Genomic DNA, 25,066 nt, shown 5'->3' with positions numbered 1-25,066 from the left:
ATTTCTAAGGATAAATATTAAAATACTATGCATATTGGCATTTGATGTAATTTAAGCTAGGTTCTAATGTCTCAAAGGGGAGTTAAGGCTGCCTTTGTTTCAATTTCCTTGAAAACCACGAGAGAACAAAATTTTCTTAAGTTTAAGCAAATATTACCTATTAATTTAATTTACAACATGAAATTTGTATGCTGTTTTACACTTCTTTGCAGAAAGGCTTCTTTCAAAATAATACTTTTTAGACAGGGTGCTTGTGAATCTGGAGGCTGAGGCAAAAGGACCCCAAATTTGAGGTCAGTTTCAGCAACTTGGCAAGACTCTGTCCCAAAATAAAAAGGGCAGGGACTTAGCTCAGGGGTAAAGCATCCCAAGGTTCAATTCCCAGTATCAAAACAATTGAGAAAAAACAAAATCAAACAAACAAAAAAACTCTGAGGCTAGCCTTGAACTCCTCTTAGGATGTTGGGATTACAGGTGTGTGCTACTGTGCCTGGTAATGTTATTGCTGATAACATTTAAAATGGTAAAACTATATACTTGCACTGGGTTATCCTCCTTTAATAGAGATGAAACTATATAAATACTTGTAGCTATAATTCAAACCATGTTACTTTTTTTTTTTTTGGTGGTGCTGAGGATTGATCCCACTGCCTTGTGCATGGGAGGCAAGCCCTCTACCAACTGAGTTATATCCCCAGCCTACCATGTTACTTTTTGACAGCGACTAAAATAGTTCATAATTTTAGTTATGTTTAAGTGTGATACTGAAAACAAAACAAAATAAACCTAACTTAAAGTAAACCAATAAGAAATCCTTACTAGTTGTAGTCAGGAATAATACCAATTAATATGCTTCTCTATGATGTAATCATTTTACTCTAGCAAGTAAATTTTCTTATTCTGAGGCAGAAATGATAAATGGTTAAGTTTTTTTAAAAAAAGACAATTTCATCAGTACCATATTTAGTACTTAAAACACTAGTATGAAATAAGATTCAACAATGAAAATGTAAACCCACAATATATAAATATAGTAAATATGAGTATGATGTTCAGAACAATTTTTATAGCATTATTTCTCTTGCCCTTGCTGTTTATGGTAGCAAAACCCTAAATAAAGCCAGGCATATTTAATAATGCAAATGTTTGATTGCTTCCTTTATTCCAACAATATTTTTTAATTTAAGAAGTTTTAAAAGATTAATTACAGACTGATATAAATTTGTATGCAGCAAGGGAGATTTGGCCCCATGGAAGAAGCTAAATATATTATAGACTGTATCATTAAATGCACACTTCACATAAGAATAGCTAGCTATATTGAAACAACTATGGATACACCAAGCAGCTCCTTCAGATTCTACCTATTTTGAGCAAAATCTACTCCAAATTATAGTTATTCATTATTTTTTAGGGGTACATTTCCTATCCTAAAAACCTGCAGAAGAGAAAATAATTCTATTCAGCAACTGTCTTAAATTTGGGAACCTCTCCACCTCAATTCTTAAAAGTGCTAATACATAAGATTTTCATCTATTATAAGTGAAGTTCTTCTTTATTTTTCTTTGTTAATGCATATTCATGTTTAAGAGCAATTTTTTTTTAAAAAAAACTTCGAATTTGTCAAAGCATTTAAATTCTTAAAATGCAACGGGCTGCTGACTGCTGACGTGCTACACATTCTCTTTGCAAGCAGGCTTTCACAATGGCTTCCAAATAATCTGATGCCAATTTTCATATTTTCGTTTTAATAAGAAAAACGTAGTAAAATAAAGAGTCCAAAATGGGATATACTGTGGAATATAAAATCAGTCTAACTCAACATAGAGACTAATCTTCTTAAAACTACATAGCAACAATTTAAAATATTTTATAGAGATTATATTTTGGCATCTATTCAAAAAACCACGCCGCAAGACTTCAGATTAATACAATGTTTTTTATGTTTTAAAATAAAAGCAAATTTTCAAAACCAGCAAATCTTACCACTCATTTTGTTTTTACAGTAGCAGCAGAGAACAAGAAAATCCAACAAGGAAACAGCGTAGTACACGTTAACAGCTTTAATTGGAGAACGGCTTAGCCTTTTTTTTTTTTTTGCAAAGCTGTAAGAGGAAAAGATCCTTTGACCGAGTCACGTGATAGATGTCACGTGACCTGCTGTGACCGGGAGAGCAAAAGGAAACGGGGGAGGAAACATTCTTCTTGCACCATTTCTGACACAGAAAATTAGTCAATGAGTTTTACTGCCGTTGCACTGAAAGTGACCATCTTTCAAACTTTCTTATGAAACAATTTAAAAGCTCATCAAAATACACCTTATAGAAATAAATATTTGATGTAAAGCAATTCTCTAATTACTGATAATACCCCTGAAAGCAAGATTTTCTCCTTTATTCACCCATCCTGCTGCTCATTTTTCACTTACTAGTTTGAAATAAATGTAAATTATTTATTGATTTAAAAGATATTTGTTTGAAATGCCTCTGAGTAACTTAATCCACTCTACATTTTAATCCTTAAGGAATGTCCACAGTACACAAAGAATTGTATAAAGAATTTAGAACAGGCCTGACTGACATGTTCCTAAAAGGTGGGTTTTATACTGCAGGCTGGTATTTGTTTCTCTAGCTACTAAAGGCTAGCACTTTTATTGTTATGTCTGTCTTCTTTTTCTGTTTATAAAGATTTAAAATGGATATTAAAATAGATGATTAGTGGATGGCATTCTCACTCCAATCCATTAAGTATGAAAAGACAGGATCTGATTTATGTTTTAAGAATAAGTAGAGACCAGGAAAGATACTAATATTTAGCTACAAGAGAAGAAGACTTAAGAACTTTAAGGAGGCCTTTCATTACTTTATGGTATTAGTAAGTTCAGAGGAAATTTATTAGTTAACACAAATATACAAATAATGATTGTGATTTACAATAAATTGTACAGTGGAAGAAAATGGATTTTGGTATTAAAGTAAATGTTTTAATAACAGCTTCAATATTTACTAGCAAGACAAGTTACTGCTCCTTTGGATCTTAGTTTCTTTCTGTGAAGAAGTTAAAATAAACAACCTCATAGCATTGTTATGAGAATCAAGTTGGATAAATTTAAACACTAAGTACATTGGATGATGCCACTCAATAAAGGATAGTCTTTATAAGTAAAAGTATGATCATCATATGTTTTAAAAAAAACGATAATCATATAATGCAGAATATGTGCCAGGCATCATTTGGAGTGCTTTGCTTTGTGTTTCAGAACTCAATCTTCACAATTGAAGTAGGATCTAATAGGTAAGAAGCAAACTACAGATAAGTAACTTGACAAGGGCACACAGTAAGGGAAAGGCAGATTTATCTAATGATAATGTTATATTTTAAAAAGGGTAAGCCATATCCAAATACCCCGTGTCTCCTAAAAGGATGGAAAAAAACCTGTCAAGAAGTAACTTGGAGGAATAGGTAGATAGCTCCTGGGAGATAAAGAAAACAAAGGACTGTTTTTTACAAGCAAGGAAATGTAATTGTTTACTTCCAAGTTCCCATTAAAATGTAGGGCGCCCTGAAGTGGAAGACTTTGGAGTAGTTTCATAGTCAAAGTTACATCAAGCCTCTGTAAACCTAAACCTGCCTCTGACCATCCACCCCTAAAACAAAAAGCAAGCCCCTGTAGCCCACTTTCTCATTTTGGCTCACATTCACACAGTTATATTTCCATTTTTGGAATCTCTTCAACTGATGATGTCCTTCTCAATTCTTCCTGTTGTACTCACTAGAACTCTTTTCCCCACTACAAATAAATTCCCTGAAATCCTAGTCCTAACACAGAACACTTCCTGTGCTGCCTTTATGAAACCTGGGCGTCCCAGCACACTTTCCCCAGCAGCTCCCTATCCTCTCCTGAGGCAATGCTGGAAGTTTCTAGGTAGAGGCTGCTTCTCATTACCATTATTCCTGTTTCAGGCTAAAGTTTCTTTTCCCTTGAGATCATGGAATGTGTGTATACCACCTTCTTTCCATTTTCACAGCTGTCATACTCAGTCTAGTTTACTAAGAACTTTGACAATGAGTTATGATATTGGGAATGATATATTGTGTGCATGTACAAATACGTAGCAACATATCTCCCCACTATACAACTATAATGCACCAATTAAAAAAATAGGACATCCCCCTCCCCCAGGCTTGAGACTGGGTAAGTGACTCAGTGGTAAAGTGCTGCTCCAATGGCATGCATGAGGGCCTGGGTTTGATTCCCAGGGACCATAAAACAACCAACATAAACAAACAAAACCCTAAACAACAACAAAAAACTCTACGCTTAAAATTTCTTGAACTCAATTCTTTTACTCTGTTTTCAGTAAATTATGTTCAAAGACATATCTTGGAACTTATTATTTAGAATTCCACTAAATCATCTTTAAAATCTTTAACTGTCTTGTTTTAGTTTCTGGTCACCTTATCTTTCACCTCTCCAGTTCTCTTTCCTTTATAACTTTTATTCTTTGTCATTATGATCTCCTCTTTTCTCCTGAAAACAAACTCTTTATAGCCTGCTGGCTTCCTTTCCCATTCATATCTTCTTTTCACTTCTCCTCCCCACAAAATTTCTAATCTTAATCATATAAATACCTTCTCTTTTCTTAAATCTGAACAACAGAAATAAAGTGGTATTCAGATTGGCATATTTGTTAATTTGGTTATCTCCAATGTTATTCAGCTGTTAGCACTGCTCAAGAATCATTTCAGCAATCTATCCCTGGTCCCTATCTTGTTTTCTAGAGAGATTATTAGAAATCTTCACTATGCTTGAAGATCTTTCCACCTGACCTCAACCATCTCTCTCAACGTGTAACTGAATTCTTTCAAGGTTATTTACAAACTTTTCTTACCTCTTCCCTCTATTTTCAAAAGCACTGTCAAAGGTATCTTTCTACTTCTATTTTTATCTGATCCTTTGCTTCATCACTCATCTCTGCATTTTCACTTTCTCCTTCTGTTCAACCTCTCTGAACTCTTCTGTGCCCACAAACATGATAAAGTTTCAAATATACACTACCCCTTTCCAAGAAATAATAACACCTTTTTTCCCCCTGTGATACCATCAGCTATCACTCTTCATCAATCTTTTTTTTTTTTTTTTTTTTTGTTACCAGAGACTGAACCCAGGGGTGCTTAACCACTGAGCCACATTCCTAGTCCTTTTAATATTTTATTTTGAGACAGGCTCTCACTAAGTTAATTAGGGCCTCACTAAATTGCTGAGGTTGACTTTCAACTCGTGATCCTCCTGCCTCAGCCTCTTGAGTTGCTGGGATTAAAGCTGGGCGCGTGTACCACTGCGCCCAGCTTTAATCAATCTTCTAAAAATTAACATGAACAGACTTTATTTTCTGACCTTATATTCATTTTAAATTATTAACAAAAGTTTGATTCATACAAAGGAAAATAGTAAAAGTCATTAGACACATTAAAGTGACTACCTCATACCTACTATCCAAGACAAAAAAACAGTCCACAAGTGTTGGGTCCATTTACTCCTTTACCATCCAATCACTTTGTGCAGTCTCCACTATTCTGATTTTTTATTTTATTATTACCCTTCTTTTACAAATAGTTTTCTAGGCTAAAGGTATGGTTCAGTGGTAGAATGTTTACCTAGCATGCACGACACTTTGGGTTCAATCCCCAGAGGAAAAAACTTTCTAAAAAGAAATCATGTATACCTCTAAATGACGTTAATTTGCTCGCTTTTGAGTCTTAAAAATTAAGCATCTTAAGTAACTTACTTTTTTTTTTCTCTTTCTTTTTTGGGTCCCGGGGATTGAATTCAGGGGCACTCAACCACTGAGCCACATCCCCTATTTTGTATTTTATTTAGGTCTCACTTGAGTTGCTTTGCACCTCACCATTACTAAGGCTAGTTTTGAACTCGCAATCCTCCTGTCTTTGCCTCTCAAGCTGCTGGGATTACAGGTGTGCGTCATTGTGCCCAGCAGTAACTTGATTTTTTTTTTTTAATATTTTTTTCAGTTGTAGTTGGACACAATAACTTTATTTTATTTATTTGTTTTTATGTGGTGCTGAGGATCGAACATGTAGGGTCCTGTAATTGTAGCTTCCTCATTTTCATTTACTACTTCATATAAATAACTATAATTTCTTTATTCTATCACTAACTTTGGGATTTTTTTCCAGTTAAATTTTTTTTTTTTTTTTGGTTATTGATGTTTGTTATCATTCACTTACTGTTCATCAACAAACACATGTAGAATGTCTACAAAGTGCCAGATACTGTTTTGGATACTTTGGCTATATCATTAAATGAAAAAGGACAAAAATCCCTGCCCTTTTAGAGTTTATACTGAGGGAAAGAAAATAATTAATAACATGAGAAATAAATAAAAAAATAATATCCAAGTAAACCATATAGATTCAAGAACATATATGTTGGGAATATGTTTGAAGGTGATAAATGTTATGGAGGAGGGGAGAAAAGGACCAGGGTGCAGATGACTGAGTACCAAGATGAGCTAGTGGTGATGGGGGAGACTGAAAATTGCATCTTAAAATACAGGTATCAATTTAGATTTCACTGAGAAGGTGACTTTTGAGCAGATGAGAAAGAAAGGTGGGAGGCAATGAATCATGTTAATGTCTGAAGGAAGATTATTCTACACAGTAGAATAATATATTGTGTGCATGTACAAATACGTAGCAACATATCTCCCCACTATACAACTAAAGCATTCAAGACATAGCAAGGACACCAGTGTCATGAGAGCAGAATATGTGAGGAGGAGAAAAGGAGTGAGGTAGCACTGGGAAAGATGGAAGTGAATGAGATTCCATCAGGTCCTTGTAGATTATTGTGAGAACTTTGGCTTTACTTTGAAATGGGTAGCCATGGCTGGATTTTAAGATATTATCTGAATTATAAAATTAAAAAAAAAATTCACCTGACTCACATATTAGTGGTGGGAATATAGTACAATACTTGGGAAAACTGGCAGAGCTGAACAAATGCATACCCTATACTTCCATTAAGTATATGGGCAATGAAAATGCTTATATATATCACCAAAGGGTAGGATTTAGAATGTTCATAGCAGTACTTTTGTAATAGCACCAAACTGAATGAAACAGACTGGGGAACAATCAGGTATTCAGATTTGGATGTGATACATATTCAAATGTCTAGCAAGCACCTAAAAAGATCTCATGTAGCAGGCTGTTGGCTTAATTGTCTGAGATGGAGATAATCCTTGTTTTAATCAAGGTGATGGAGATATAAATTCCAGTCTTTGGTGGTAGACAGGTTTTTAACCCATGAGACTTAATGACATCACTAAGGAAGTAAAAGAGAGGGAGAAAAGAATCAAATGCTTTAGACAGAACATTGAGGCTATTTCTGTATGTCTCAACCCACATAGTTAAGGTACTCTGTATACCTAGGAGGAGAAATGCTGGGTGATGGGAATATTAATTTTCATAAGACAGTGCCAAATAATTTTACTGAGTATATCAACTTATATTCCCATTAGTCAATCATGTATAAGAGGTTCTAATGATTCAGTGTCACTACTACTTGGCATTCAGATTTTAAAAATTTTTGCAACTTCACTTTGATCTTATTTTATATCACCTAGTCCATGTCTATAATCCTTTTTTTTCTGAGAGAGAGAGAGAGAGAGAGAGAGAGAGAGAGAGATATTTTTAATATTTATTTTTTAGTTTTTGGTAGACATAACATCTTCATTTTATTTTTATGTGGTGCTGAGGATCGAATCCAGCACCCCGCACATGCCAGGCGAGCGCACTACCGCTTGTGCCACATTCGCAGCCCAATATAATCCATTTTTAAAAAACATTCAGTTTTTAGGTGTAGATGGACACAACACAAATGCCTTTACTTTTATGTGGTGTGGAGGATCAAACCCAGGTCCCACCCATGCTAGGCGAGCACTCTACCGCTGAGCCACAATCCCAGCCCAATATAATCCATTTTTGAACTCTTTTTAAATAGATTGATAAGAGTTTTTGAGTTTTCTGGGTATTCATTCTTTAGGGTTAAACTGGCTGAAAATATGTTCTTCTAGTTTATGATTCGTTTTTATTTAATTATGATGTACAGAAATTCTTAATTGTAATGGAATCAAATATACTAATATTTTGATAGCATTGTGTCTGTGTCTAAAGAAATCTCTCTGTATTCCATAATAATAGATAATCTCCTTTTTAAAAAGTTGTTCTTATTTATTTAGTATTGGGGATTGAATCTAGGAATGCTTTGTCACCAAGCTATATTCCTAGTCTTTTCTATTTTTTTTGTAGTTATAGATGAACACGATACCTTTATTTTGTTCATTTATTTTTTTATGTGGTGATGAGGACTGAATACAGTGCCTCACATGTTCTACCACTAAGCTACAACCCCAGGGTCTTACGAAGTTGTTGAGACATCCTTGAACCTTTGATCCTCCTATCTCAGGCTCCTGAATCACTGGGATTACATAAGCGTGTTACCATGCTAGTCGTCCTTTAGTATTATTTTTACATCTATCCTTTCACATGTAATTCTTTGAGAACTGACTTTTGGGTAAGTTCTGAGGAAAGGGTCTAATTCCATTTTAAATAGAAATGGATCACCAATTGTCTCAGCAATTATTTCATGAATCCCAACTCTTGGGATGAGCCTCTTCTTGTGGGCAAAGCAATGCAATTAAAATTATCTTACGGAAGATCTTGTTTTATAAGAAGATGTTTTCCCAGAGCATCCAGTCTACCAAATGAAACTGAAGTTCTTCAAAATTACATCAATCCACTGCAGTCACACCCAGAACATTCTTAGATTATAGTGGCAACAGTGATTAAGATAAAATTCTTATTTGCCAAATCCAATTGTTATTGCTGACAACTCTCCAATTATTCCTCCTTAACACTTGAAATACTAGTCTTTCCTGGTTCCCCTTTTATCTTCTGATCAGATCCTTTTCAATTCCTTAAGGAATTATCTTCTGTTCTTCCTCTACATTTGGTTTTCCTGAGAGTTTTGCTTTTGGCTTGCTTCTTTTGTTACTCTACATGATCTCTTTAAGGTGACCTTCTTTACTCTCCTGAAAATGTATAGTAATATATCTCATTCAGACCTTTCTCATGAGCTCTAGGCCTGTAACAGTCAGTACACATGAAACTCAAAATTATTCTTCCATCAATACTCACTCCACTACTTTTTTTTTTTTTTCTTAACGATAAGGTTAAATTTCTACCTCAACAGAGAAACTTGAGAGTTCCTAGACTTTTATTTCCCCATACCAGCTGTTTGGAAGTCCTGATAGTCTCCCAAATATTTTTCAAATCCATATTTTCTTATTCTATTGCTAGTGTCTTAGAGATACTCATGTCTTTCCAGAACTATTCTACCAGTCTCCTAATGCAACTCATTAACCCCAGTCCCTAGCAATCAATATATCTCACATTACTGCTAAAATGATCTATAAAACAAATCTGTTTTCTCCTTTGCTTAAAACCCACAACTGATTCTTTATTATTTATGAGACAAGTCTAAGCTATGACTATGGCCTGCTATGCTTGCCATGAAGCAGGTGGTGTTGCTTAAACTAATAAAATACCAGTCTATACTTGTCAATACTGAGTGAATCACATTTTTTTTTCACTTGCATCAAAATATTTTCAAGTGAACTGGTATTATTGTGCTATTTTACCATTCATTTTACAATAATTTGTAATATTTGTTATAGACTTAACAACAGAACCAGCATAAGAAGTGGTTAGAAGCATGAACTTCTGAGCTAGTTCATTTAACTCTAATAATAGCTTATGGCTATGAGACCTTACAAATTACTTGATCTTTTTGTAATTTAGTTTCCTCACCTATAAAATGGAATAAAAAATATATGTTACATAAAATTACATATTATATATAATAGTTATATATATTCATAAGAATATAATGCAGACTAAATGACTTCATATTTGTGAAGTGCTACAGTACTTACTACACAACTGAGTGTATAAGCAATGTCACCCAAGAATAGTGTTAGTGCTCATCTTGACAAGACTACCTGAAAATCAATTGTTTAAGGAATGCTAGTTAACTTCAAACAACTGCTATGATATATCATGCTATTAAGAAAGGTCTCTGCAAAACACTTGAGACAATGTTATGATAATAAAAAGCAGGTACATTTTCGATATTTATTTTCTCTTTAATTTGTCATAAGTTGTGTTTTGTGCTTTTACTTCTTTTTGGTTTTGGTGCTACATGTATCTCTTCAGTTATCTTTCAGAACAAGTTTGGCTATTAAGTAATTAATTGCTTATGAATTACTAAAATTTGCTAAAATTGTCATATTCAGGAAAGAATGAAAAATGAAAACTATGCAACCTCAATGCATCCTCTAAGATTTTTTTCCTATAGCAAAATCATTGGATGCAGATTATCTAAATAAGAAGGTCTTTAGGAAACAAACATACAATAACATTTTCCTTAGTATTACTAAAAGGTCCTTGAAAGTAGGAACCACAAGTATAATACCAGAGAGCTCTAATACTCAGTCTTACTGACAAGGTTCCTACTTTCAAGGACCTTTCAGTTATACTGAGTTTTAGAGCTCTCTGGTAACTGTGACAATATTAAGGATACAGAGGTAAGTTTTGTTAGAATGGTACAGAAAGTAGGCATTAAAAACTCCTAGAACACATGAAACACACTGAAAAGTCCTACCATTTGGTTAGAAGATCCAACACAATTCACCTCAAATATATGTCAGCTACATATAACTATAATAAAGTAAAATACACTCAAATATGTCTCACTAAATGTTGTGAAGAAAGAGTCTAAGTTTCTAGTAAGAAACATGTATGGAAATGATATTGTGTGGAAAACAGTCAATGGTCAAACTTGTTCTCAAAGATACTGAAGGCAACCTAAACCAAAAAGCAGTAAAAACACAAAACACAATGGATAACAAATTAAAGGGAAACTTAACATAGAAAAAATAATAAAAAATAAGAAGTGAGGCTGGTCTTATGCTATAACTAGAGTTGGTCAATAAATGTACTTTGGTTTGTGTGAAATGAAATGCTCTGATTAAAATTAAATGCTATGATTGCACTGTCAAACTAGTCCTCTGCAGATCAAGTATGGCTCATACTGCACACAGCATGACCCTAATGGTTTGGCTTGGGAAAAAAAAAAAAAAACTAAAGTGGGAAAAATTCAGTAAAGCAACAATTAATTCCAACACTTTAAGCAATGTACATTCCAAAAGAATTGCAAAATAAACATCTAAGGCAGTCAAACTAGTTGACTTGCAGAAACAACTTTTAAAAAGTTGAAATGATTTCCCCAGTTCTTGCATGGATTGAGATAATAAATAGAAAATAGCTATGTCACTAGTGGGCCATGCTTGACATAATATCTGATGACCATGGAAAAGTGAATATTTGCTAGAATAAATATAGAATTATTAAAAAAGTTGAAATGACTTTTTCCCCATGGCAATAAGTAAACAAGATCAGCTATTTATTATGGCTGCATTTTGATTGTAATACAAAGTCTCAGTCATCTGCATGTCAGAAAATTTAAGCAGCAGACTCATATAGCTCAGCAAAGAGTAATTTTGGATGATTAAAATATAATAGGGCAGGGATGTGAAATGCATCTTTCTTTCTCCTCTACAAAATTTTATCTGATTCCTCAAAGGACTGACTCTATTACATGTCCCTGATTCTTGAGGCAGCATTAAGATATATGTTCTGCATAAGTATCTAAATAACATGTGTAAGCTCAGGTATCTTAGGCCATTAATGATGCATGTTCACAGAGTCAAAGTACCAGGGAGAGGGCACTGAATGCTACTAACCAAGAGTTCCAGGAGGATGTCTATTGCTGGGAGATGATTGACAATAATAAATGCAAATGACTTCAGGAAGATAACGTGAGCAAAGGATAAGAATTTTGTCCTTGAGCACAAACCAAATCTTGTTCCTTTTTCTTTTTGTCATGTTTTTCTTCTTTTGCCTTCCAGAGGCTTTAGTCATCTTGCCTCATAATTTCTTTCTCTATAATTTTCTCCTTTATTTAAATTATACAGTATTAATTTTAAAAAATTATACTTTATATGATCATACCAACAGAAAGCTAATGTGAGAATCATTCTAAAGCCAGATATATTATAGGTGAATTGGGGGATGGGGGAGGCTAGGAGACTAGGTATTAACTACAGAATGGTCAATACAGATGGCTGTTTTCTTATGTACTATGTTCTAAGCATTGATTTTGTGTACCAGTGAAATTTCAAAATGAAGTCTAGTGAATCACCAACCATTTTTTTAAAATTAGGCCAAGTAAAGATATTAAAGGAAAGAAGAAATTAAGGACAAACAGAAGGGAGTCTATCTTGTTTTTATCACATCACCTTACAATGAGAGAATATTTCATCTTCAAATATTATAACTTCAGTAGGAAGTATTAAACTTCAGAATTTAAAAAAGACCTTTAAACTGAATAAATTTTATAATGTGAAAAAAAATCACAGTATCCTTATTTTTCCTATTTCTTAGACTGATGAGATTTCCCCAAATTTTGGAAAAAGATTTATATTTTTTCATCAAACTGCCTATACTATTGTATCTTATGTTTGATATAAATTTGAACTGCTGATACTTCAACTGACTCCTTTCCATAATATTTAAAAAAAATTTTTTAGTTGTAGATGGACATAATACCTTTATTTTATTTATTTATGTATTTATTTATTTACTTTTAGGTAGTGCTGAGGATCGAACTCAGGGCCTCACATGTGCTAAGTGAGCACTTTACCTCTGAGCCCCAACCCCAACCCATATATTTTAAGATTATAATGTTTATATTATGAAAATATTTTTGTTTCTGAGGTGCTTGCTGTCTGGTAAGCCTGGAATAAATTCTGCTAAGTGGAGGATGATATTACTATTACTATTTTTTCTTATGAAATGCACAAATATTTAGGTCTGAAAATTTTTTTTTTCATGGACAATAAAATACTTTAATTATTTTTACAAATAAATCCCACTGAACTTTTTTTTAAAAAGTTTTTACTGGTGCATTATTATTATATTATTATACATATTAGAGGGATTTGTTGTTACATATACATACATGCACACAACATAATTTGGTCAATTTAATTCCCTATTGCTTACTTTAGTTGTAATTCTTTCAAGTGTTTCACTAAATTTAGATATGTTTTTTGGAGCTCATTATTGCTGAAAGAGTTTATTGTAAAATAATAAAAGTAATATAATCATAAATTTATGCAATAAATTAAAAAATATTCAGAATATTTTTATATAACTAAGACAGGAATATTTAAATTATTTTCTTAATGTAGTTCACATTCTTGTAACCTATGATTTCTACTGGTTCCTCCAGTTGATAGTCTACTGACACCAAGTGGCCAGCAGGGGCAGCGGCACCAAATACTTCTGCAACTACCATGAGACTCAAAGTGCTAAGGTTTCAAACTGTTCCCTCAAAATTTATGTGTTTGAAACCTAATCCTCAAATTCATATGTTGACGGCACTCAGAGGCTGGGTCTTTGGGAGATAAATATAAATAGATGAAGTCATAAGGGTAGGATTCCCATGATAGGACTAGTGGTTTTAAAAAAGAAAGAGAGCCCTGAGTGGTGCCATCCACCATGATATCTGCTGTAAGAAGAGACCTTCACTCGATACAGACCCTCAATCGTGGACTTTAAACACTCCAGAATCAAGAAATAATATGTATATATTTTATATCACTCAAGTCTGAGGTACTGAGTAAAAAAAAAAAATGGGATAAGACACTAAGTGTATTCATTTTACTACCATGTACTTTAACTGCCATATTTGACACTCTTTTGGCAAGGATCAGGAAAAGAGAGAGATTTATCCTGGTTGTGTTTAAGATTTTACCATAGTTAAAGTGAACACTCAAATGATGGAAAAACTACTTACTAGATGAGAACAAGGCAGAAGTGGGACCTGCAAAATGGTGGTCGACCTAATTTATGACAGTTTATCTTAATGGAACTACTAATAATTCTCTGTTAAAAATGACAAATCTGAGGTTGTGGCTGGGGTTGTGGCTCAGTGGTAGAGCACTTGCCTAGCATGTGTGAGGCTCTGGGTTCGAGTCTTAGCACCACGTATAAATGAATAAAATAAAGGTCCATTGACAACTTAAAAAAAATCATTCTTTAAAAAAAAATGACAAATCTGAGACAAATGTTAAATAAACCAGTCAGATAACAAGATGAAAGGTATAAACTAGAACTGTTCTAGAAAAACTGGAATATTCATAGGGGATGCTTATTTATTAAGACTATATAACACACTTGGCAATATTTACTTACATCTGACAGGCCATTAGTACAGGCCTCTTCTCCAAGAATTAATAAGGCAGTAAGTTACAGGAGAGAAAAGATCAAAGTTATTATTTATGCTTACATGTTTAGAGACTTTTCCTTAGAAAAAAAATTACTCTTTAAAAAATTACTGGCCAAAGTATAATTCAGAATTATAGATAATTTCACTTATATACAGGTAACTGAAAAATGTCTATAATTTGTCTATGCATTTAGATGTACCAGATATCTAAATGTGTGATAAACACATTATATAGAAAAAATCTGAAGAATGTCTATCATATTATGGTCAGAGTCTACTTTTAGCACTAAATTGAACTGCATATAAATAGAGAACTTGAAGTAGGAGTCTTGTTTACCAAGTACCTCTTTGTAAACATGAAGTTATTTTTAGTGTTCTTGTTAGAAATCCACAAAGGCTGTGATATTGATGTGCATGGATGCACAGCAAGTTGTGAATACTACTATTTTTAGTGCCAGTTTAATGTGAGCAAAGATGAATCATTCTTTGTTGTTCTAGTAGGAAATAGTACTTGAGATTTACTGCAGCACATTAGGTTAACCATGTTTCAATAACTAAACACCCACATGTTGACATCACACAGCAACAATATGGATCAATGACGCAAATTCTATCAGGATCAAATATTAAGGCCACAGAGGTTAAAAAGAAAAAGTGCCCAAGTGACAGGGTAAACCAGTCACTAAACCAAAGGAGACTGCATTAAATCAATATGGCTAGAGTTGAAAAGGGTTGTCTAGGTTCTTTTTTTTTTTTTAACATAATAGCTAAGCTATTTTAATTATAGATTTTCCATATAACAAACTCTATATTTAAGACTCTTCATAGCTACTGTGGTTTAAGGTCTGAACCTTTAAAAACATGTCTTAAGGGTTGAGCAGACAAATGAATTATATGGAAAATGGTCTTTTAGCTAGACTTTTTTTTTTTTTTTTTACAATCCTGTGCAGAATATATCACCATTTATTAAGCATTTTATATAACACATTGTATTTCACAATAACATTTAGATTTAGATTTGGTGCAATACACCATGACCTCACAATTCACTGTAATCTAGGGGTCTCCTTTTCACAATTTCCTTCTTATTAGGGCCTTTATGATTTTAGTTTTATTAGTATTTTTGAACATCAAAATATTCACTCTTTAAATAGCTACAGCTAGATTAGAGTAGGTGGTTTATGAGTAATCACATATAAGGTTTTACAATATCTCAACATACCAATAGAATATTGGAAATCTTCTGTAACTGGAAGAAAAACTAATCCTGGAGGGTTGCCATAGATTATTCATATCCTATGTAGGTTCTCCTGAAAAGAAACTATATTCCTTTCTTGTATCTTATGTTCTTCTCGACTCGCACTTCCTAGGAGAACTGGAAAGTCAAAGGGAGATAAGGGCTGGAGGTGTCTAGAAATCTTTTGTTCTATCATCTTTAACATGACGGATTAATTTGAAAACATGCCAAGAACCCTTTGCCATACCTTAAGGCACTTGCTTTGGTGTTGTTTCTTTTAATCAGTTTTGTTTCTTATGACAAAAATTGTTAAAAAAAAAAAAAGTAAAAAGCAAAGGCTATCCCTTATCCTTAAGTTTTTCTTTTTCTTTTGAACAGCTAATTATCTGAAAAAAATATTTGCAAAACATAAGAACTGTTGAGACAGATGTCTTCATAGTTTTGAGGGATAAGTTTTAAATTTAGATTTTCCATAGCAGAAACCAAATGCTATTTCACAAAAACATTGAAAAACTTTCTATACTCTTTCATTGAACATCAACTTTCATCAGAAGTCTGGATTATAAGGGCTTAATATTCTCTTAACACAATTTATATATTTTGATGAGGTTGGTGCCCCAATATTTTGGCTTATTTACTCCAACCTCTTCAGGGTAAGTCCCTACCAGCTAAGATGGTCTTAAAACAGGAAAAAGTAGATTAAGAATTGTGTCAAATGTATGGTTTAAGACTAAGAAGAGGTGGGTATGGTGATGCACACACCTTGTAGACCTAGCAACTCAAGGAGGCTATGGCAAGAGGATTGCAAGTTCAAGACCAACCCCAGCAACTTATCAAGGCCTTGTCTCAAAAAAAAAAAAACCCCCAAAACCCACACGCCCCCCCCCCCAAACCAAAACCAAAACCAAAACCAACCAAACAGACATTAAAAAAAGGGATGTACCAGTGTACAAAAAAGACTGAGAAGAGTTGGGACAAAATACAAAATCCCACAAAGGCTAAGAGAGGATCCTCTTCTTTTCAAGATTAAACATTACCAGACTAGGAAGCAGAACTTTGTTTAAGTGGATCATCTATGATTATATTAAACACAGAAAGATAAGGGAACAGAGCTTTCAGGCCTTTAGCTTGGGGCTATGAAATATTTTGAAGATATTTTGAGTAGAGGTCTGAGACTTTCCTTTTACAACCTGGTCCCCTAGTTACTTAGTATCTCTCTCAAAGGCAACCATTCTTTGTCTCGAATCTTTTAGAGATATTTTATGAATCTTAAAGCAACTATGTATGTTTTTTAAAAAAACACAACCAGTGTTCTGTACCTTCGATAAATTGCTTAGGAACTCCCTAAGTTGCTGAAGCTAGCCTTGAACTGGTGATCCCACTGCCTCAGCCTCCCAATGCATATGTTTAAGATTATATCTTAAACATCTTTCCCCACTGGTACATACAGAGATGCTTCAGTCTCTTAACAGCTGCACAGTTTTCCTCTGTTACTATACCATAATTTATTTAGTGATTCCCCTATTAACAGTCACATTTTCAACCTTTTGATATTACAACAATACTGCAATGAATACCATTGTACAAATATCACATCACATTATCTGTAGGGGAAATTACTACAAATGGAACTGTTGAGTCAAAGAGGATTTATGGTTTTTATATTCCTGAATCTCTATATTGTTTGTACTAATATGTATTTTCATCTATACACCCTCACCGATAGTTAACAATCTTTTTGATAACTGCCAATCTGAAAGGTGAAAGCTCTTTCCCACTGTAGTTTAGTTTGCATTTTCTTTTCTTCTTCTTTTATCTGTGGTGCTGTGAATTGAACACATGGCCTTGTGCATGCTAGGCAAGCAGTCTACTATGAAGCTACACCCTCAATCCCTGCATTTTCTTTTTGGTACATGGGATTGAACCCAGGGGCACTTATCCACAGAATCACATCTCCAGTCCTTTTGATTTATTATTTTGAGATACTGAATTTCGATAAATTGCTTAGGAACTCCCTAAGTTGCTGAAGCTAGCCTTGAACTGGTGATCCCACTACCTCAGCCTCCCAATGCATTTTCTTTTGAGTGAGGTTGACTATCTGTATGTGTAAGAGCCATTTATTTTTTCCTTTTTTTGATTTGTCTGTTCCAAGCATTTGCCTATTTTTGCATTGAATTTGCAGTTTTTTTTTAAAATACACTTAAGAAGGTAACTCTGTGTTATGCTACAAATATTTCTATTTCTTTGTCTTTTACCTAAGTTGTTCTTTTCCTTCTCTCCCTAAAGTGATGTGATGTATATTTGTATGTTTATTTTTGGATACTAAGAAGGTAGGTTAGTTACGAAGATCAAACATTAGAAGCTGGGCTAGACATGGTGATGTACACTTGTATCCCAGCAACTTGGGAAGCCGAAGCAGAAACATCACAAGTTCAAGGCCAGCTTTAGTAACTTAGACCCTGTCTCAAAAAGTAAAAAGGGCTGGGAATGTAACTCAGTGGTAAAGTACGCCCGAGTTCAATCTCTAGTACTGTGAAAAACAAAAAACACCCCATCAAAACAAAAACACATTAGAAGTGGAAGCTGAAACTTGAGAGAATTTGGTCAATGATATGGTTTCTGAAAATATATTCTATAAAATTAGTTTTTAATGGGCTGGGGCTGTAGTTCAGTGGCAGAGCGCTTGTCTAACATGTGTGAGGCACTGAATTTGATCCTTAGCACCATATTCAAATAAAATAAAGGCATTCTGTCCATCTACAACTGCAAAAAAATTTTTAAAAATTAGGTTTTTATAATATGCTTATAGAAAAGGGTTCCAAACTCTTCTGAACATGCTGCCAATGACAACCACTTCTTGAAAATTCATGATGAACGAATTTATTATTTTGGGATAGAGTTTAAGGTATTGCTAAGGACTATAGCAAATAAATCTTTTGTTTTTTCCTTAACACCCAAACTTATGGGTCTTTCCCCCTTCTATAATGTCTATTAACTCGTATAGTACCTGTTGTACTGTTCTACCCATAGCAGGTCTAGATAAATAAGTCCTGTGCGTTATCCATATATACAACATTTTTTCCTATCCTTTAAATGTTAGAATTTTTTCTTGACCCCGACTCCAATCTTGTATCTTCATACTTCACATTTTTTTCTTGCAAAAGCACATTCATCTCATGACTTCAAATTATGTATTTTCATTCCAAGTCTTTCTAATGAATAAGGCCAATAAATTAAAAGGTTTTTAAATCTAATACTTTTAGAAAGAAATTTATTATCTCTAACCTTTTTTTATCTAATGCTGATTCTTTTTTTTTTCTCCTGAAATTTTTTTTTTTTTTTTTTGAGTCAGGATCTCACTGAGTTTCCAAAGATGGCCTCAAATTTACAAAATTCCTGCCTCATTCTTAAGTAGCTGGGATTACAGGCGTGCACCACCACACCCAGCACTCCTGTATTCTCTAGCACAGTGAAAGTCACTGTCATTTATCTTTTCGCCAAAATAATTGTGGAATTTGGGAATTACCCTAGCTTTTCTCATCTTCCACAGTGAGCCCCAGGTCTCATTCTTATTACTACTGTTGTGGTTATTTCTCTGCTTAAAATCCTTCTGTGATTTCCTGTTCCTTTCATGATAAAATCTGAAGCTTTCCACCCTCCCTCCCTTGTAAATGGGGATCGACTCAAGGGCACATTACCACTGAGCTACCTTCCTAGGTGTTTTTATTTTTATTTTTAAAAATTTGAGACATGGTCTGACAAAATTGCAAACTGGCAATTAAAAATCTAAAAAAGTTAACTGAAAGAATTTTTTTTGGTGCTAGGAAATGGACACAGGGTCTAACACTTATAAAGAAATGGACACAGGATCTCACACTCTGCTGAAGAGCTATACCTACAGCCTCAAACACAAAATCTTTAGCATAAACTATATGGTATTTGTAATACAGCCTACACTTTCTAACATTCTGTCATCTCCAAGCTACCTTATTCTCCATTCTAATGATAACTTTTCAGCCTCTTCTAATCTCTGTGTGCTCCATCTTTGAACATGCTATTATTCCTTCTCCTTCAAAGATAGTTCTTTATTTTTCCCACCTAGCTTACTACTACTTCTTTAAATATCATCCTTTCCTGAAGCACTGAATGACTTCCCATTGCTGGCTTAGGTATTCCTACTCTGACCTCCCATGTGTATCTAGGCACATCTAATTCCATCACAGCATTTTGTCAATGCCCCTGTTTTAACTTCAGATTACTTGCCTATTTCCCTATTAGGGTATAAGGCAGAGCCTAAGTCTTTCAAGTAACTATTAAAGGTGTGTTAACCTTCAGAGTAAGAAAAGAGATTTAGGGCAAGGAAGAGTGCATGCATTTAGCAATACAGTTTCAAATGTTCTGACAAGTGACAGGAGCCCGGGTACAAAAAGAAATTCCAACACACTGAGACTAAAAATGTTAAAATATTGAAATAAAATGGCATTTCACTGTAATAATAAAGAATTTTCCAAAACAAATGTTTAAGGATTTTATAATGAGACTTCTGAGGATTTCAAAGACAGAAAACTTTATTAAACCATGAAGAATGAAAGCTGTATTTGATTAAAATTTAACTCTCTAAAAGTGAATCAACATCTTTAAATAATATTATTGCACTGGTTTTAGGATTAGAGGGTTCTGTGTTAAAATTATGACTCTGAGAGAGCCATAGAGAAATGAATACATACCTGCAAGGAAATCCTCTCCTGCCACCATTATTACATTATTTTGTGACTCTTATGGTTAATGGGGCATTAATATACAATTGTAACCTCAGTCAGGAGTACAAGTCACCCTCTGTACATAAGAGTAAAGGTTTTTCTGAGAAATGAAATTAAACCTAGTGTCTGTTGCTATGATAAGCAACGAGGAAATGGAAACCATGAAGATAAAATCTAGATAAATTGGGAAATGACTTTTCCAACTCTATGTATGTAGGTAGGTACTAGAAAGCACATCCAACATATTGCTATACAAAGAAAGGAACCAGGAAAGATATTTTGTTTCCTGGTACATTTCCTGCAGATAGCACAAGGCTAACTTCATGGTAGTTTCTTTATGACTTTATATAAATATTATCTGAACATCTTAGTCTTATGCCAGCTATGCTTTCATAAACAAATTGTTATGTCTGGAACAGATTGCTTAATTAGTATTTACTGAGTCCCAAAATATGGTACTCCTTACTATAAGGCTAAACTAAGGTAGATCTTTGTATTTGTGATTCATTAGTTCTCTTATCAGGAAATTCTTCTACTGAAGATAACTTTGGAAAGTTCATTTTTATTTTTAATAATGAAGGTGATCTTTTTGAATATTCTTTCATAGGGTTAAGAAAATGTACTTAAAGCACAAAGTAGGTTTGTAGTAAATACTGGTTTATTTCCCCAGCATCCCTTCACAGAATGACTTGGTTAAATAGAAAAAATTCAAACAAATTATCTTTTATAAATACAGCCTGGCTTACACTGACCCTTTTCTGGGTCAACAAAATTCTCGATGTCTCCTCAGATTCTCTGCCTTGGGTTTCTTAACTGTTCTGATTGGTATCAGAATTTTTGCACTACTTCTATATTATAACATTAAATTTGGACATTACTTTTTTTAACCCCCTTAATGTTCAGAAAATTGTTGCACTATTATTATGTACTTAAAATTTTGCTATGTCTCTTTTACTAGGCTTCACTAGTTTAAAAATCCACTTATCTGCACTCAAAATGCTGTATTCAATCTGTACTCAAAATACCATTCTCCTGATTGGGTTCAAACAACTAAATGTTTCATGAAATAAAGTCAAATTGAACAACTTAAAAGGGGTAAGACATTTATATGGCTTATATAATTCATATTCATCAAAATTATGAGATTATATAGAAAGCACAAATTTAGAAAAACTACAGTCCTACCACATGCTTCAAGTAGCAAACTGATTTCTATGTATCTATATTCATTAAAAGTAAGTTTTCCTTCTCTCATAATGAGTTAATTCTGTTGATATCCTTAATAACATATAATTAAATAAATGGTCCTGATTAAATAAAAACTTCAACTTAACAGAAAATTTTAACCTCTCCCTCCTTTTTTGGTATCAGGGATTGAACCCAGGGGTGGCTTCATCACTGAGCCACATCCCCAGTCCTTTTTAAAAAAAAAAAAATTTATTTATCGCAAAGGAGGTGATAAATATGAAAGCGAAGACTAACTGTGGGGAGGAAGAATGGCTATGGTCATACTCATCATGATCCCAGAACACATAGAAAGTGAGCAAAATGGTACTTATTGTTTGAAACAAACTTTCCCTTCCCTTTAAAACTGCAGGAATGGAGGGAAAGTCAGGATGAAGTACTTGAAAAGATAATATCTGAGAGCAGAAAAACACTGATGAACAGCAATGACAGTGAAGAGAAGAAAAATGAGAAAAAAGAGCTGTCAATTAACAACAGTGCTGGTTACTTCTTGAATGAGGGGCAGTAGAAAGAAAGGCCAATTAGACCCCCATTGGCAGAGCAGAAAGCCACCTGTAGCAACAATGATCGTAAAAACAATAACTGCTTAAAAACAGGTCTGAGCTACTTGGAACCAAAAGGGAAAGTAACAGGACTTGAAGGTGAGGATTAATGTTATTCTAAACTATAGGGTGAAGAGGCTCACCATTAACACACTCTGGGATTGTTAAATAGGTTCTTGGGTTCCCTAAGTAAGGTAAGTATGAGGAAACCAAGGCGATCTGGCTCTGCAAATTTGAATTCACCTTGATACTTTTTTCTATACATAAGAGTCAAATCATAGAAAATAAGCAGAAGTTCAGAATTTTCTGTTAAACAGACAACATTCAGGTGATTATTAATAGCTCACTATTCACATACTAAAATTAACATTTCCATATAACCAGAGAATCTTAACTGGTGCATATTGAAGACTCCGAGGTACTAAAATATCCCAAGTATAAAAAGACTATTTTTGGTATACAGAAGTTATTATCAATGCAAATGAGCACTCAATACAACTTTAAAATATTTTAGCAGTTCATTATAACCTATCAACAGAATACCTGCTAAGCAAGCAAATGGCATTATTTTAGTAAAGAGAATCAGATGAAAGGTGACAATTTCAGTTGTTAAAGAAACAAAACAGGAGATAATATATCTGGAACACTTCAGTTAAATCAAGTTTTATGGGATAAAGGTAGCATAATTGCTCCTGCCCCTAAAAGAGTCACAAATTTAGTGCAAGTTTCTCTCTCAAGTGCCCATCACTAATAGTATTATTAAATTAACTAGTTGGCATTCTGCTTATAGGTCTATTATGAGCAATAACCATTCACTAGCTCAATTACTTTATGAAATATGCCTGTGCACAAGTGTAATTGTTAAATTTAAGATTCTCACTCAAAGTCTCATTCCCATAATTAACTAAAGAGATCTCAGTTTAATTAGATTATTCTAGAATCAAAGAATCTGAAAATGAAGGCTAGAATTCACCTAATCAAACTTAACTCCCTATGTAGAAATTGTCTTTGTCCCATCCAATGAGTGCATGAATACATATAATTATATAACAAACGATGACTCCATTTATATACAGTCATATTGGTTATGGTTTTTCCCTGAGTCAAAATCTGCTTCCTTTAACTCTAATCTGTTGGTGTAAATTCTGCCCTCCAGAGGTACATGGAACAATGTCTTCCTAGTCAATGTTCTATTTTCTAGATTAAACATCCTTCATTTGTTTCTAAAATCTTTTATAAGAACGATTTCATGCTCTTATTCTCTGCCCGTTACCTTTCCTGGGACAACCCAAGTTAGCCAATACTTGTTTTAAACATGCTAACTGAAAACATCTAACCCACATACACCACCATCTATTTTGAACTTACATTTCTATTTCTACAATCCAAGATTTAATTTGTTTTCTCTTGTGCAAGTTAGATTCAATAGGACAGCTCATATTTAATTCTAGTTCTGCTAAAATAAGCTCTATTTATAAATTTAAAGTCTCCTCTCTTACACTGTAGTAGACACAGTCACTTGTTTCAGTGCATATGATCTGAAGTTCCTTCATGGGTTTAAGGAATCAACTTGATAAAGATTATCACTCTTATAGGTGCTGATAATCTTGTAGGCAATGGTGGAAAGTTATACATTTCCTGTTACAGAAGTGGTCTATGTGCTGGAAACAAGTATTACTGAGTTCTTAGTGAAGAAGTAGCAGGAGTATAATCATGGTATTAATGGTGACTTTCTAAATTGATCACTTCTTTGTGGATGTCTTCTCTTACCTTTTTTTTAAAACTCCACTTGGGTTCCAACTATCCACTCCACAACAACCCCAGCATAGGGGTGGTCTGAACTTGCTGGAGCTTCTACAAACCCAGCTCAGGTTGATGATCATGTCCACACTGATGACCTCTTCACCCTTGCTTGAGCTCAAGACTACCCTATTGTGTCAATGGCTTTCTCATCCTATTCAAGATCTTATGCCACACACTATGTTATGACTCTCTTGAAGATACCCTCCTCAGCCTTGGACTCCATACCAGGCTGCCTTATTCTGCTTGGGTCTGTCTTCCTAAACTTGGTTCTTCTCCTATGTAATGTGCTTCTCGTCCAATTTGGGTACTGAATCCCACTCTGAGGAACTGCATCTTGCCTCCTCATTCCACTGGAATACTCCCTATCTCTACCCCAATGGCTTCAGGACTGAACTGTTAGGGAAGAAAGAGAATCTTAATAAAATCCTTTTGTGTTAAAAGGCAACAGTCAGCATCATTCAAATCAAAATGTAGAACTTTATTCCTATTAAATTTCATCCTGTTAATTTTGACTTATTTCAAGAAGTTTTGATTATTTTTTGAGCTTGACAATGTTTTAAGTTATCCTTTGTAACCTTCTGACTTAAAATTTTCATTAACATGTCTTTTATTTTTGTCAAAGCAATTGATCAAAAATAGCTGAAAATCCCTAGAAAACAAAGCCCTGCATAACACAACATGAGACAAAATGTTTTCTGGCAGTGGGCTGGTAAACAAATTTAATTTTGCCTTTACATAAAGATATGTAAGGCAAATAAGTTTGTGGAGTTTAAGAGTACTTATTCATTTTTGTCTCTTAACTGAATACTGAATGAATAAATAAAGAATATAAGGTTCTCATTTTGCTAAAATGCAAATGTGGCACCTATGTTGTAAAAAAAAAATAATGTAGATCTTGTGAATTCATGACCAACATAATTAGTGGCTATTTATCTAACATAAGTCTTTGGTTGTATGGTTCCACAGACATAAACAACATGTCCAAAGAAGTAGAAATGCTATAACAATGCAAAAATACTAAATATTTAATTAACACATTCTT

At 33.8% G+C, this 25,066-nt stretch overlaps 1 protein-coding gene across 4 annotated transcripts in view; it reads right to left on the bottom strand.

Moving 5' to 3' along the window:
- Fndc3a (fibronectin type III domain containing 3A) overlaps positions 1-25,066 on the bottom strand; it is a 158,540-nt gene that overhangs the window by 67,602 nt on the left and 65,872 nt on the right. Inside the window, exon 1 of one of the 4 annotated variants that reach the window (XM_013360743.4) lies at positions 1,987-2,139. The exons of the other annotated variants lie outside the window; for them this stretch is intronic. Within the exon in view, the coding sequence (XP_013216197.2) occupies positions 1,987-1,993 (7 nt within the window). The 5' untranslated portion in view covers positions 1,994-2,139. Of the gene's footprint in view, positions 1-1,986; positions 2,140-25,066 lie in introns of those variants that run through there. 4 annotated transcript variants of the gene reach the window in all.

The sequence above is a fragment of the Ictidomys tridecemlineatus genome, chromosome 6, assembly GCF_052094955.1.
Source record: "Ictidomys tridecemlineatus isolate mIctTri1 chromosome 6, mIctTri1.hap1, whole genome shotgun sequence".
NCBI classification, from domain to species: domain Eukaryota; kingdom Metazoa; phylum Chordata; class Mammalia; order Rodentia; family Sciuridae; genus Ictidomys; species Ictidomys tridecemlineatus.
This window is presented reverse-complemented; position numbering and strand designations above follow the sequence as displayed.